The sequence below is a fragment of the Apis florea genome, unplaced genomic scaffold, assembly GCF_048593485.1.
Source record: "Apis florea isolate Af1SG1 unplaced genomic scaffold, ASM4859348v1 contig_3696_pilon, whole genome shotgun sequence".
Classification (NCBI taxonomy): Eukaryota; Metazoa; Arthropoda; class Insecta; order Hymenoptera; family Apidae; genus Apis; species Apis florea.
Window position 1 is genome coordinate 393,424 of NW_028256809.1, and position 17,919 is coordinate 411,342.

General features: G+C 17.8%; 1 protein-coding gene across 1 annotated transcript; it reads left to right on the top strand.

The window, feature by feature from the left end:
- Window positions 1–1,072: 1,072 nt before the first annotated feature.
- Window positions 1,073–15,624, top strand: LOC116415231 (mitochondrial inner membrane protease ATP23 homolog). The gene is made up of 5 exons (XM_086914647.1): window positions 1,073–1,799; window positions 3,560–3,605; window positions 8,542–8,623; window positions 8,689–8,913; window positions 15,067–15,624. Exons 1-5 carry the CDS (start codon window positions 1,598–1,600, stop codon window positions 15,262–15,264), a joined length of 753 nt encoding a protein of 250 aa, XP_086770773.1. The 5' UTR covers window positions 1,073–1,597; the 3' UTR covers window positions 15,265–15,624.
- The last annotated feature ends 2,295 nt before the right edge of the window (window positions 15,625–17,919 follow it).

The following is a 17,919-nucleotide window of genomic DNA, read 5'->3' on the forward strand; positions in this document are numbered from 1 at the left end:
GAAAATTGGATTATAGAGATTTAAAATTTTGGTTTATATTAACATTGAACATTGATAATAAGATAATATATAATTTTTGTTGATGGTATATTAATTACAAGCTACGAATAAAATTGATAGAGAAAAATTGAAAAAAAAATTTAAAGCTAAAGATTTAGGAGAACCGAACAATTTTAGAAATAAAAAAAAAAACAATGAAAATAAATAAAAAAAAACAGATATCAAATATATTAAAAAAAATTAACATCGAAACTTGTAATGTAACAAATTTTTTTTATAATTAAATGATTTCAAGTTAATAATCTTGAAAAAAAAATATATCTTTTAGAGAAATAATAGATTGATATTTATTAGTATTGATCTAACACACAAATCATTTAAATTAATTTCCTAAAAATTATACAAAAACAATTAAAAACTAAACAAGTTTTGAAATATTTAAAATAAGAGATAATATAGATAAGAAAAAATGAAATACAGAAATTAGAAATATTCAGAAGAAATATTCATAGAAATTTTGACTAGGAAAATGTTAATAAAATAGAAAAAGCTGGATCAATAAATCCTATGCTATTGTATGCTACAACTTTGTATTTTGATTCTTATATAAATTCTTATATATAGCTTTTTTTACTACAAAAATTAAGTATATTATAACTGTAATATGTGTGATTTAAAAAATTTATAAAAGCTGAACAAAAAAATAGAATGTATTTTATATATAAATAATAAAAAAAATTGAAATGATTCAATTATATATGAATAATGAATATTAATATATATTTTAGATATCATTATTATTAAAAATAATAAGAATTAATATAAAATATAGATCCTAGAAATAATCTAGCAGATATACTTATTAAAATCATAAATAATGAGCAGTATAAAAATATAAAAGTGATAAAGATTGATTAATGTTAAAAAAATTTTTTATAAAGTATTTATTTTTCTTTGTATTATAACAATAATGATTTTTTAGTTTGCCAAAGAAACTTAAAATTGAAAAATAATGTTAAAGTAAAGTTAATTCATGAATGTATATTATATTCATAATATGCAATATAGCATTGATATATGAATGGACATAGTATATGCTTAAGAATATTAAATAAAAGAATTAAATAAAAAAAATTATTACATTCATTTTAAAACCTCAAAAGTTATATACAATAGTTTTTAATTACAAAACTTTCATTGTATTTTCATAATATTTTTATAACATTTTTATGATATTTCTAATTATTTAATTAATGTATATGTATATTTTTATGAAAATTAAAAGATTTTAATTTTTGATTTATAGTAATAAAATCAATTAAATATATAAATATGTGTGTGTGTGTGTGTGTGTGTGTGTGTGTGTGTCTTTTTAATATTTTATAAATATATTATAAAATATTTTTATGCAGGTTATATTCAAGTAATTATTTTGAAACAGTAAGTCATCTTAATAGCACTAAATATTAGTATATGATGTAAGTACACGTGTTACCCGGGATTGCATGACGTAAGATTGCACGTAACCTATACTTTGTTTATTTTTCGTATAATTATTTCTTAAAAATAGTAATTTAAATAATATATCAAAAAAATAATGACTGTTGAAAGTACAGAAAATAAAGAAAAATCAATATCTGAAAAAAGTAATAATATTGAAGCTGAATATTCTGATCTTTATCCAGGAAGGAAAGGAATACGATCTCGTACTTGGCTTGATAAACTTTTCTTAAAAGAAAAAAGAGAACAATTAGAAAAAACACAATGTGAACTTAATGTGTATCAGTGTGTGCAAGATAGTAAGATTTCTACAGTTACTTTTTAAGAATTTTTGATTGTTTTTTTTGATTTAACTTTTCATATTATTTTTGTCATTTATTATTATTTTTGATTTATTATTGTCATTAGATTATGAATGCTTTTTAATTAACGAATCTTAATATTAACTATTTCTGGATAGGTATATTTTTCACTGTTTTTGTGAACAACTTGAGTCATTTATGATCATAACTATTTTGTTTATAGTTTCAGATCATCAAAAAAATCTAAAATCTAAAATAATATTTTAGTATACAATTGTATAAAATTTATATAAAATTATATATAAAATTTTATTTTAGACATAAACAATTTAATTTAATAATAGATAAGAAAACAAAAACAAAAATATAGAAAATATTAAATTTGCAAAATATAAAATACTATATATTATACTATTATGTATTATATTAAATAGTATTATTATAAAAAATAATGATTATGAAAAATTAATAAAGTAAAATGTAAAAAATTCATATTTGATTCTTTCAATCATATGTCGATAAATATTTTGTATTTATTTTCTTTTTATTTTGCATTTATTATTTTGCCTATATATATAATATATATGTGTGTATATATATATATATATGTTAGTAATACATATATATGTATATATGTTGGTAACTGCAACAATTAGCAATATAGTCATGAGATAAATAATCTTTATTTCAAGTATTACAATAAAAATCTTGTTTTTAATTTTATTTTATGGTCGTTAAATTTTTTCCATAATGTTTTATCATAATCTTTATATCTTTTATTATTGAATTAATTATTATGATAAAGATTTCAAACTATTATATTTCAATTTATTCTTAATCGTAAAATCATTATCTTTATCATTTTTGGGATATATATGTTCAAAAAGATTTTTTATTCTTATTATTCTAAATTCTTATTATTCTATATTCTAAATATATGATTTAATCATATTTTCAGAAGAATATGTTGTCAATAATATGTTATTAAAATTTTATAAAAAAAAAAAGTCCTCTTAGTATGTGTGTATAATATATATTATTATTATATATAATATTATATGTATATGTTATATGTATATAATATATATTATTATTAATATACATTTATGGGACATTTATTTTATCTAAATACTAGTGAATAAAAAAATATATAATATTAATAGTTTTTCTAAATTGACAAATGAAATATAAAGATAAAAAATTAAAATCAATTTTAATTTTTTAAATGAAATATAATTGTATGTATAATTTATAATTTTTATCACATTAATCATGTATTTGCTTACAAAAAACTATTTATATTGAGAAATCGTTAATTTGGAAGATATAAATATAAAGTTTATAAAACTTCCATATAATAGAAAAACTTCCAGATAAATAAAAATAGTAATAGAATATTATTTTGTATGTTCTTTGTCTTTCATATGATAAATTTTATGAACTTCAAATTATAATATCTTTTAAATTGATAATTTTTCAACATAAATAACTTAGTACGTTTTTGTAAGAATGAGTTATATCAATTGGCTATATCAAAAAATTATTTTATTAAAAAAAAAAGTGAAGGTCTTCATATGACCTCTACATGCTCATTTATAGTGAAACAATGATTATTATATAATATCTCTCTCTCTCTCTCTCTCTCTCTCTCTCTCTTATATATATATATATATATATATATATATATATGATATAAAATTATATCATTTATATAAGAATTTTATATAGAAGTTTATTTAGAAAATTAAATGTTTTAGGTTCTCTGGTTAAACTAATGTTAGGAGCATTAAAGGGATCTGGGTGGTATGTAATAAATTATTTTTTTCATTTATACTATTCATTCTAATTATAATATATCAAATATAAAAATTTTCAAAATATTTGTAATGTTGTGAATACTAAAATATAAAATATGAAATTATTAAGTATTTGAAAAATATTTTGGTTATTATTTATTATTATTTTGAATATTATTATTTATAAATATGTTATTTTTTAATTTTTTAAAATATTAATTATTTTAAATTTTTAAAATAAATTTATATATTTATTATAATATATATTATATTATAAATATAACATATAAATTTTATAATATATAACATATAAATTTTATAATATATAATATATAAATTTTTAAAATAAATTTATGTATTTATTAAATATATATATTATTTTTAAATGGATTTATCTATTTTTATGTTTATATATTGTATTATAAAAATAAAATTAATAAGAATAAAAATTAGAGAAATTAAGAAATTTTTATAATTCATTAATATTCAAAATATATGAAATGTAAAAATTTTTCTCTGACAGAAGAAAATTTAAAGATAATCTTTAATATTCTATTTATGAATACTAAAAAATAATCAGCTATTATTGAAAAATTAATTTGTAAAATTATATTTTGTTAACATATTATATATCATTTATAATATTTTTAATAATGATTTATAGTAATTATTATGTTAGTGTAAAAAGAAAAGAAATATAAGTAATTTTACTTGTAGAAAAATAGATAATAAATATTGCAATTTAATTTTCTATGATTATTCTGATATAAACAATATTGATATTGATATTTATTATTAGAATAAAATTTATCAAAGGTTTACATTTTTAATTCTTATCTTATCGTATTTTTATATTATTATTATATGTTTTTTATATTAAAAATCATAGATAGAATTAATTATATAGTTAATGTAATAAATAATGTATTTCATAAATCTTTTTTTTTTAAATATTTTAAAATCAATAAAAAAGTCATAAAAATAATATAATATTATATTATATTATATATTATAATATAATAAAAAAATAAAAATATTTTTTTTTAATATAATATTATATTATATTATATATTATAATATAATATTATATTAAAAAAAAAATATTTTTATATATATTATAAAAAAAATCTTCAGCAATTGATAAATAACCATTATAATATTTAAAAGTTATTAATATTAAATGAAATATTAAAAAATTTATGAAACATGTATATATTTTTCAATTGAGATTTATGAAATATTATAAAAATTTATAAACTAAAAAAATATTATTTTAAATATTATTTTTTATGCTAAATTCTGTATATTCTGTAATTATTGATAGAAATAATAAATTTGCTGATTAGCTCTTTCCTCACCGATTTTAATAATTTTAAAATATGTTATTTCATCATTTAGGCAACTTTTTCTTTTGTACATAATATAAAGCGATGGATTTTTTAAGTTATTTTTGATTAGAAATTTATTCGGTACCATATATATATTTTACATATATTTTATAATGTTGTTCATTTATAATGAATTCTGCTTATATTTGTATTTCTGGACAAAATATATTATGTTATTATTTTTTGATTATTATATTTATTTATATTTTAAAAAAATGTGTTTCATATTTTTGTTTTTTTATTTAATTAAATATTATTTTTTTTATTTTTATACTATTTTATATTATTATTTAAAAATATAATAAATAAATAATATATATATATATAATAAATAATATAAAGTAAAATTCAATTTATATATGTATAAAGAAAAATGGGGTAAGATAATAAAATAATTTTTATTTTATATTTTAAAATATTTTATCATAATAATCTATTAAAATTATTTATTATTTTTTAAAAAAAATATGTTAAATAATATTTTAGAAGAATAATTTAAGATTTTATAATTATCTTAAGATAAAATGAAAAACTAATTCGTAAATATATATATTAATTATATATTAATTATTTGATTCAATAATTGGATAAGATTGAATAAGATCATGATAGAATAAAATGTTTATATTAATTTAATATATTTATTTTAGTATGTGAATTCATTTCTTCAATATTTATGCAAAATTCATGCCAACTTTGTAAATATTTAAACACTGTATCCAATCTTTTAAAGAAAGATATAATATAATATTTTAATTTCGTAATATTATAATAAATAACTCTGAAATGTAATGAACAAATTATTGTGGGAAAAAAGTAAATTCATTATTTTATGCCTATCTAAATTTATTATTTTATTATTCTATCTAGATAATGCAAATAAATAATAATATAAAACATCTAAATTTTTTTAAATCTCTCTTATAAACATCAAAATTTATTAAATAAATATTTATTTTATTTTATTTACTAATTTATGATATAAAATATTAAAAAATATTATAAGGCACATGCATGAAATTGAGATTTTGTTTTAATTTTCTATTATATTATTTAATGATATAATAAATATTTTAAAATGCTAAATTATATATTCATATGCAGAGATGTAAAAAATAGAGCGAAAAAAATTAGCATGTATTAAATGTTAAAAGAAGAAAATAACATTTACTATTATATTCAATTTATCATCTTACCTTCATCTTATTTATTCATTATATATTCTTTATTTCTCATGTACTCATTAAAAAATAATTTATTGAGGAATAAAATCCATGTAAATAAATCATTCATATAATGAACCATTAATTTCTTCCAATATTTTGTCCAAATAATCGAAGAATATTAAAGTTCAAATTATTTAATCAAGTTATACATTATTATATATATTAGTCTATTGTGTCTTTGTTTCTATGTTTTATGTATGTAATTGATACATATATATATATTCAAATTTGAAGTAAATAAAAATTATTCAAGTATCTGAATATAAATTTGATGAAATATCCGAATATATGAAGTGATTGAGAATTTCGATCAAGAATTTCAGATATTTTTGGATATTTATATTATTGATAATAAAAAAAATTAACACTTATGATAATATAATATACAATAATAAAATATCATGCATGATAATAAAAAAATAGATATAAATAGAAAAATTTATTTATATTGAAAGAAAATAGTGTTCTTGTGCATACATATGTTATTTTTTTTTAATGATTAAAAATAATTAAAAACTTTTTAGAATACATTGAAATTTTTAATATAAACGTTTTAATATAATGCTATTACATTTTTTTTGTCAAAATTATCTGAGAAACTTAAATTTAAATTCTGAATTTATAATTTTTAAAATCATATAAAAAATTAAAAAAATAAAGCAATATGAATTCACAATGCTACAAAGAAAAATTTTTTTTTTATTCTATAATTTTTGCGAAGTATATTGGTTTGCGATATGATGATATTGAGAGCATCTGAAAAATTTTTAATTATTATTATTTTTATCACTTTAAATATGAATAGAGAATATTACAAATTCATAGAAACAGTTGTTATTTCGTTGGAAGAAAAAATAAAACAATTTAGATTTAAAATAAATAATGCTTCTACTTATTACAAGTATTTAAACATAATTTAAAAATCTCGATTTTAAAATGATTGACATGATATAAATATAATAAAAAATAAAAAAAAATTAGATTATATGTTCAATTTTTAAAATAACTGTTATGCTAATTGTTTTAAATATATTTTAGTTAAGTAGTTGTTTTTGAAATAGTTTGAAATAATTTATTTCAACTATTCATTTAAAAATATGTTGTTAATTAATATATTTTTATTTTTTTATAGAAATGCCAAAAACTGAAAAATTATTGTATGAGTACATAAAAAAGTTATGAAGTTATGAAACTAAAATGAAAATTTTTTTTAATAAAATATAAATTTTGAAATATGAATTTTAATGAATTTTTATATATTTATTAATATATTTTATAATAAATGGATATGCACAGTTAAATTTGTCATTAAAAATATATAGTTCATTTTTTTATAAACGAAATAATTGTCGAATATATATTAACGAAAATTTGTTTTTCATACCAAATTTAAAAACTAATATCAACGTGTATAAACATTTTCTGAAAAAAAATATATCTAATTTTTTACTAAATCTGTTTTATTCAGAAATTTCATCAAAATTAACGATTAATATTTGGATAGTCTTTTTATGAGATATTTCAAAAAGCTTTATATGTAATTTATAGAACAATTCATGTAATGTATTTGCATCATTAATAGTCAATATTTTTTTCGTAAATAATAAGTAAATTATAGTATATAATAATAAATAAATAAATTTTGTGTAAAAAAAAACGAAGATAAAAGAAATAGAAAAAAAGAATTTTATAATTTACTTATGATCACAATAAATGTATATATGAATTTACAATGTAATTATCAAGAAATAATGTATGTTAAGACAAATTCATTTATATATAATTCATTATGCAATAATTTCTCAAAATCAAATATTTTAAATTTTAAAAATTAAAGGACATATATACATATATATATATTTTGAAACTAAATGTTTCAAAAAATATAAATATAAAAATTGATATACACTGTTACAAAATTCTGAAATAAAACGGAATATATAAACATATTTAAACAAAAGAATGATTTTATTCACAAGAAAATAATTAATATCTTAAATATTGCGACAAAGTTGTGTGAACTTCTTTTTGTTGTGAATCAAAAAATTGAAACGTAAGACCATCGTATGGGATAGATTTTAGATATTTATATCATTCCTGATATTTGTTTAGTAATTATCTATTCATATCAATATTAATGAAATGTAATGAACTTAATATTTAATATATATTATTTTGATTAGGAGGTTGTAAAACTTTTTTTCTTTCATTTTTTTCTAACAGTTACTATTGATGAGAAAGAAATTGGCTAACAATAATATGAATATCATGAAAAATTGTAAAAAAAAATTTTTTTGTTCTCATTGTTTTTTATTTATAATAATTTTAGTGAAGTTGATCTTGGTCGTCACATTGTATGTGAAGTATGTGATGAAACAGTTACTGGTGGTTATGATCCAGAAACAAACCAGGTAAATGTTAGTTATAAAATATTTGTTTTTTATATTATTAATATAAAATATTTTATATGTTTCAGATTATAGTTTGTCAAAATACTGCTCGTACCAAAAATTATGTTCAAAGTACTTTAAGTCATGAGATGATTCATATGTTTGATTATTGCCGTAATAAATTAGATTTAAATAATTTAGATCATTTAGCTTGCACTGAAATAAGGGCAGCTAATCAATGTCACTGTAGTTTTCTTGGTGCATGGTTTAGAGGAACTGCCTCACTTTTTAATATTAAAAAAGCACATCAGGTAAGACGCATTTATTATACATAAATATAGACGACTATAGCTATTTAAGATTGCTTAATAATTTGATAGATAAATGTTTATCCCTAAATTGAAGATTTTTTGTTCGAATCTGAAAATTTTTTTCGTAATATATAATATATTTTGAATTATGACTTTATAAACTTTCAATTAATTTAAATTTATTCAGAAACAATATCTCTTAATAAATTTTAATTGTAATTTTCTATTGTGTTCAAAAATGAAAAGTTTTTAGTGAGTAATGTGATCCACAAGATTAAATATTATTAATTGAGATTAATTTTGTTACTAAAATATTCATTGACAATTTGATTAGATATTTTATGTTAATTGCAATTTTTTCAGATTTCCAAATTGTTTTAAAAAATTTTTTTTGTGATATATTGTTCATTAATTTTGTATTTTTTATATTGGAATAATTAAGTATAAATCTTTTGTTCAAGAAAAATATTTTTTTCTTTGTTTCCGATTGTAAACTGATTTAGAATTGTTTAAGTATATGCTTGAATGTATCGAAATATAAATTAGATAACATTGATTATTTTTTTATTTATTAAGCAGTCTTAAGCGATCTTGGATATATGAAATTTATCATTATATAAGAAGTATTTAATGTCATATAAATAATAAATATATTATTTCACTTAATAATATAGGAACATTTTTTAAACAAGAAAAAGTAATATATATATATAATATATTAAAAGAAATTAAAATATTTTTCATTATTTGTTATATTTTGAAATTGTTATTAAATTCATTATTATTATTTGTTATTAAGTTACATATTCTCAATCTCAATATGTATAGCTATATACATACATATACACGTTTATATTTATAACATGTTACATTAGTACATGTATATAACAATATGTATGTATAACTATATATTTAATATTCAAATATTATGCGATTAATTAAAACATATTGTTTGTATTGATTATTAATAATAAAATGAAATTGTCTATTCGATCATAATCATATAAAAATATTTTCAATATAGAAACTACATTATTACTATAGGTCCATTGTTTTGCTCTAGATTTCAAAGTTCAAAGTATAAAAAGACATTTGTATCTTACTTGCATTTTATGAAAACATTTTTCTTAAGATTGTTACTTATTAAAGTTAAAAATCTAATATTTTTTTTATTTTGAGTCTTTTTTTCGTTCACTCAATAAATTTATAACGATAAATTGTTATAAATTTTGTTTATTTTTTGGATTTAAAAAATATAAATAATTTAATTTAAATAAGTCAGCTTTTATGTGATGTTTCAACTATATTTGAGTTTTTTCTTTTGAAATACAATTCTTTATTTTTCATTATGAATAGATTCAAATATGATTAATAAATCATTTTTGCATAGAAAAGTTAAATAAAAATTTTATTTTGATTCTTAAATTTGTAAAAAAATGAAAATGAAATTCATAAAACATGAAATTTATAAAATGGAAATTATAATGACAAATAAAACAAACTTTCTAATATTAAATTCACGATGTAATAATTTATATCTATTCATATATATATATATATAAAATTCATTTTTTTTTCAATGTTGCTCTTTATTGTATCGATCATCGTTTTTACCTTCATATATTAACATATATTTTTTTTTTTTTTATAATTCCAAATTCAAATGCTTACAATTTATTCTATAGAATATTTGCCGAATTATCTTAGCAATAAAGGAAAGTATATGAACGTTATTCTGAATGGAGTAATACTGTTTCAGAATTATAAATATTCATATTTGATTTTGTATCATTAAATCCTACGAATGTTTGTAATCTTTCCATAGTATTATAAAATATAATATATTAGTATATAAATATTAAATATATTAGTATATAAATATTGGTTAACTGATTTAAATAGTTTGTTATTCTCACTTTATATCTGTTGGATAATTATTGTATTTCTTCTTTTATAGTAGAGATTTGTATATCTTTATGTAATTCTTCATTTTTTATGCATTGTTTTGTTTATTTTCAGTTTAATCATATCATTATTAATCTTGTTGATTGTTTTGTTGTTTATTAATCTTCTTTTATTAATCTTCTTCATTAAAAATTTTGTTGGATTGTTTGTTGATGGGATTTAAATTATTTTATATTGTGATTTTTATATCTATACTGACATCAATAAATGTTTTCAAAACTTTATGTAATGTTTTCATTAAATTTGTAATATTAACTAATTAGACATAACTAAATTGAATTTTCATGTTAGATGTAGAGTCATTTAAAAGAAATTTGTATTATCCATATTGTTCTTATTGAATTCAATTAGTTTTTTATTTTCATTATTAATTAATGTTTATTGTTTCAATAAAGATTTCGTATTGATTAATTACATAATCTTCCTGTTTAGATAAAAAATATTCAACTTTATCTATAGATGAGAAAATTTTGTATTGAATGTTATTATGGATTAAAAAAGACTCAGGAATTTTTGATATTTCATTTTTTAATTCCTCAAGATTAATGAAAATTTGTTTTTCAAAATTCACAAAATATAAAAATTCGAGCTTTTTGAATTCTTGCTTAAAAGTCATCTTAAAAATTAATCTATTTTATTTAAATATTTTCTATGTGTTCATACGAACCAAATATAAAAAAAAAATAATTTTTTGCACGTTTTATCAATTATTGAGTAGAAATGACGGTGATAAACATATTTTAATTGATAATTTGGAATGAAATCTTTATTATTAAAATAAATACAAATTTGACTATTTGAAATTCGGAAACCAACAAACCATATAATATTTTATCCATAATTTCTTAGCAAGAACATAATTATTTATGTGTTAATTATATTAATTACAATGATTTTGTTTTTTATTGGAGTATATAACACTTATTGTAGCAAAAGTATAAAATTTTGAAGATTGTGAATTTGGTTGATTCAATAATTTTCCATTCAATAAGTTATTGATTTCCATATTTAAATTTTTTTGTACTTAGAAGTCTTGTTATTATATATTAATATTCATGCAATATATATCACTATATTTAATGATAGAAATAAAATAATAACTGTGATTAATAAGATAATTAACATATTGACATACGTGATAAATATATTCAATCAGCATGTTTCGAAACAACTGAGAAAATATTATTAAATATTTATTGTATTATTTATAAGTAATATACAAATATATTATACATGATATTATATATGATATTGCTATATACGATATTGATCTAATGTAAATTATGTAATTTTGATATTTTTGTTTATTAATCTAGTCATTAAAATAATATATTCATTATCTTATCTTATTGATTGTTATCGGTATCGATATGTTCTGTATATAATCTAATAAATATTATAAATAATAGAAATATTATTTATGTTTTACGAATTTTGTAACAAAATTGAACATGATAAACAATTTTTAAAAGTATATAAATAATATAAATATATTTAATAGTTTTGAATATTGAAACATAAATATTCTCAGTATTAAAATGTTTATATAAATAGTATTATCCAATAGTGTTAATTATTGAGATATAAAAAGATTATAGAAGATGCGTTTTCGTCCGAATATTCTGAATATGTCCGAACAATCAATTGGATTTTTATCAATTATACTGCACACATTTTCTTAAAAAATAGGCAATTTCATTAGAACGTTTTTTATATATTGCGATTTTTAGAATTTGAAAGGTGGGAAACTGATAATTGTTTGTAATTAATTCCAGTTTAGTAGAATAATCTTCGTAGAATATTAAAATAAAATACATTATACGAAAGTTTTACTTGTATTTCTGTATTTAAAATCATCAAATAAATCATTAAGAATTGAATTTTTATCATAAAATATTCTTTTATAATATTAACTAATGTAAGTTTTTGATTGTATATTTGTCTAATTAATTTTGCTATTTTTTATAATGTTATTGTTTGGTTAGGATGATTATTTAATATCCATAAATTTGTTTATTGTAAAAATTTTTGAATGAATTAAAAACTGAAATATTTAATAGAGGTGATAATAACCAGTGAGTGATAATAGTATAAATAAAAAAATATTCTATTATTTTTGTAAAGTAAAATAAATTATAATAGATAGATATAACTTATATGATTATCAAAAATGAGAAGATATTTTCTATTATTAGACATTTAGCATACCTAATAAAATACTTGAGATATTTAATAAAATTTTTCTCTATCATTCATTTATTTTCATATGTCATCGCAATGGAACTTAGAAAAATTCCTTGACGAATTTGAGAGAAAATGAAAAGTGAAAATTTTCTTAATTACACAATATATTAATCAAAATGTTCGATAGACGTGATTTTGGAAATTTGATTTTATGCTAATTATTTTTCATGGCTTATGTGTTGTGATTATTCCAATTTCATACATATTATATTTACACATATTTTGGATCAAAAATGTCTTTTTCAAATATTATTCGCAAATTTTCATAAAAATATATTTAAATACAATTGTCCTATTTAAATTAGTTACTTCGGAAGTATAAAAAAAGAATTGAAATTTTCCGAGACATAAAGTCTCGAATCATGCTGCTTTGTTTTTCCATTTTTGAGACATATTTTTGTTATTTTTTTCACAAATAAATATGTAAATTTTCTAGTTTGAATTAGTTAAAAAATTATAATTTAACCAATTAAAAAACTATAATTGCAGATCTATTATAATATTTATTCTTTCCATTTTATCATATAATATACCTTCTTTATTTTACTTTATATTACACATAAATATTATAAAGATCCGCTTTTTTGTTTTGTTTATAATTTCTTAAGTTTTATGATTACATTTATTTCATATATTATATTTCATATTTGCTATTTGTTTTTATCCACATAAAGCCTTTTTTAATCTACACCTGACTATATGTATTTTTTTCGTTTCTTAACTTTTTTAATTATTTCATGTATATTACTTTCTTCAACATCTCGTTTAATGTATTTTTGATATTTTTGGTATTTGTAATTTTTCTCTCTTTTCAATAATTAGTAATTTTTTCAATGATTTGCAAGATTATCTGTTTTATTTTTTCAATCTCTCTCTTTTTTAATCTCTCTTGATAGTATTTGAATCTAATAAATAATATGCATTTGTTGACTTAATTTTTTGTGTATGCATGTATGCATTTATGATTATATTTGAGATATATTATTTCATATATCTCAATATATATTCTAATGCTACCTCCTTTTTTTATATCATATATTTTTGTTTTATCTTGAATTCGCATTCTATTGCTCGATTTTCTTTTGATGATTCAACTTTGTGGATGATATGTAAATTCTATTCTATAAATTCTGTTGGAAAATTCTTTGAGGAGTCATGCGATTCATCAATATATCAATATATATTTATATGACCAATATATCAAGAATCATTTGAGTTTGATTTGTACTCAAATAAAAACACAATTTGTTTCTTTTAGTTAGCTTTTGTGCCCTGTTTTCCAATTCTTTACTTCCTATATTCTTTTTTTATATTTAATCTTTTTACAGAAAATATTCCATTTCTTACAAATCTTATCTTTTAAATACTATGTTATTTTTTTTTGATTCTTGATCTTTTTCCTTTCTTAAAAATGTTTTTTTTCTTTCTATATTTATCTATCTCAAACTTTCCTTTGATTAAATCTTCTGATTTTATATCTATATTTAAATTTGAATTATTTAATATTTCAACGGTAATACATATATTTATAATAATTATTTTTATTCGACAAAATTTTTATTCCGTTTCGTATGAAATAATTTTATAAATCTTTCTATCTAGCTTTAAGATATGTATGTTTTTAAATTTTTTTAATATTCTTAAAATTTACAATAAAAAATTTAATTACAATTGATACTTTTAACATAATATTTATGTGTAAAATTTGTAAAATTATCAAATTTTTTTCTAAATCAACTTTTTAATTTCTATTAAAATAAAAATAATAATTTTGAAATCATAAATTATTCATTTCAAATTGAAAATGTTCTTTATATTAAATATTTTGATAGTTTTTATTAAATACAATAAAATATTTTAATTTCATATTTTTATTTTTATATTATATATTTTACATTATTATTATACATGAAATGAATATTATCATTGTCATTTTTGCTTCAGAATTGTGTTATAGACAAGGCTGTTAGGTCCGTAGTTGCAGTAAAAAACATATCAAAAGATGAAGCCACGGAAGCTGTAATGCGAGTTTTCGATAAATGTTATAATGATTTGGAACCAGTAGGAAGACGACTTCGTAGAAATTCATTGGATATGGAAAAAGCATATTATGAGGGAACATATTATGGATATGGAGATTAAATATAAAAATTTTGTCTAAATGTAGTATTTTATTTTATTATATCTAAAAAAATACTCATTCAAAGATAATGTGACTCTGACATTATTATATTGCATTTTCTTAATATCTAGTGCCGAAAAAATGATTTAAAAATAAAATGTATTTTAAGATATAATAAAATATATTTATTAAATTACAAAAAATTGTGATGATAAAAATACATAAAGATTAATATTTGAAAGCGAATAATATTATATGGATATGGGAAAATGCAGGTTTTTTTTAATTTAAAATTTCTAGTAATCTATATATAGTTTCTATTATATGTATATTAATTAAGAAAAATATATCAATCTAACAAATAAACAATTTAATATTTATTGACTTGTTATTTAACCGAATTATGTGAAATTTTATCATAAAATCATTATAATAATTTTGTTTATTATTTAGGTCATCGATAATTTTTAGATCAAATATTTGCAATGTAATGGATAAGAAGTATAATGCTTTACATAATGATCTCTTTATTTTCCAGATTTAATTCTTTAGAAAGTAATAAAAAAAATCTTCACATTTATCACTAATGTTCGAAGTTACAAGTTTAAATGAATTCTAACTTTAAAAAGTTCTAAAGATTAACAAGTTTTGAAAGGTTCTGACGGTTCAAAAAGTTTTTCAAAAATTCTAAAAGTTTTGAAGTTCGAAAAATTCTCTCAAAACGCTGGTATCCTCTCATCTTTCGAGATCTTCAACGGAGTACACAAGCGACCAATTCTAGATCAATTCTCTGATTGAGCGACCCATCTAAGGAAAATTCCTAGAATGAGATTGAGGAACTACGCCATTCACAAAGTCCCAGGAAACTGATCCGCAAGTGTTTATAATAATTCTCAGGATAATGTTGTAGGATACAACAGTAGGATAATGTTGATTGATAATGTTGATTATCATTGAGAATGGCATGGCTGGAAAAATATCTCAGGTCTCAAGACCACATTGATACTCCAGTCACGCCGAATTGTTTCGAAATATATAAAGCGAAGTTCGTTCTTTTAATTCGTAAATTTTTCTCTCAAAAACAGTATGTCTTCGCAACATCACTTTGTATCATCTGTTCAATGTCTGAACAGCTGATTTTAGATATTCCGCGAATTTTTCAGAATTCTAATTTCATTCGCTTAAAGATTATTTTATATTTTATTTTTGCATTTCGCGGATTCTTAGAAAGAAGATATTATTAATTTTTAATTATATTATGAATTACATTTATACAATGTATATATATTAAATATATTTACACACAAATACAAAATATGAAATACAAATTCAATTAAACTTCTTGTGATAGATTGTTTCGATTGACCTACTTTTTTTATTTTTATTTAGAATAAAATAATAAAAAAAAAAAGAAAAATAAATCAACATCCCATTTATAAAAACAAGAAATGACATTCTTTTCTCTAAAAAAATGATTTTAAAACAAATCTTGAAAAAATTATTTTAAACTCCATAAAATCATCTGATTTTATAAAATTTTAAAAGAAAAAAAGCAATTTAATTTTTCACTTTGTTTTACAACAAAAAATGATTTTCAAAAAAAATTCAAGATTGTAATTTTGAAGATAATCATATTTTAACTATATCTTAAAATTTTTAAAAAATATTTCTTTTTATAAAAAATTATCTTGACTTTTTAAAATATTATTATATATTTTTGATTTCATAGCTAATGTTCAATATCTATAATATTATGATCTATAATAAATAATGATTTATAATATTATGATCTTCGAATAATTTTTCATAAATCTTGAATTCATTGATCATTTGGATACATTAATGTTGAAATTTTGTTTAATCAGAAATTACATCAAAAGATTAGAGTAGATTTATAATATATTTATAATACTTGTATTGTCAACAAATTGCACTAATAAAAATTTACCAATATATCTTTTATTCAATAAAAGATAAAAATCATTTTATCTTTTTTATGTGGAATTATATATTAAATTTTTTATTCGTGTGTTTTATGATAAATTCTTTTATACGTAAACTTTATGAAAAAACGTATTAATATATACGTATCAAAATAAAATAATATATGCATGTAGAAAAATAAATCTATAATATTATTATATTTATATATTATCAAATATATTTTTGCAAATATTTTGAAAACTATGAAGTATCAAATAACTTATATAATATATATAGTTATTAGAAATTATAATATATTTCAAAATTACTAAAATATATTTGCAAATGTATTGTACTTGATATATTTGCAAATAATTATTGAAAAAATATATATATTAAAAAAATATATATATAAAATGATATATAATGTTTTGAAATAATATATTTAAATTATAAAAAAAAATAACAAGTATTTTTGCAAGTATTTAAATTTTACACATAACATAAAATCTATACATTTTAATTTAAAAAAAAATGAAAGTATATATATATAAGAATTTTTAATAAAAAAATATATTTATGTTTTACAGAAATTAGAAAATCAATTAAATTTTTTACACAAAGGTTGTATTCATAACATCCATATTTTGTTAACGATATAAAAAAAACTATTAATCTTACAAAAGATGCGTATTGTTACAGAATATATTAATACGTTTAAATTAAGAAGTTCTCTATATTTTTTTTTATAA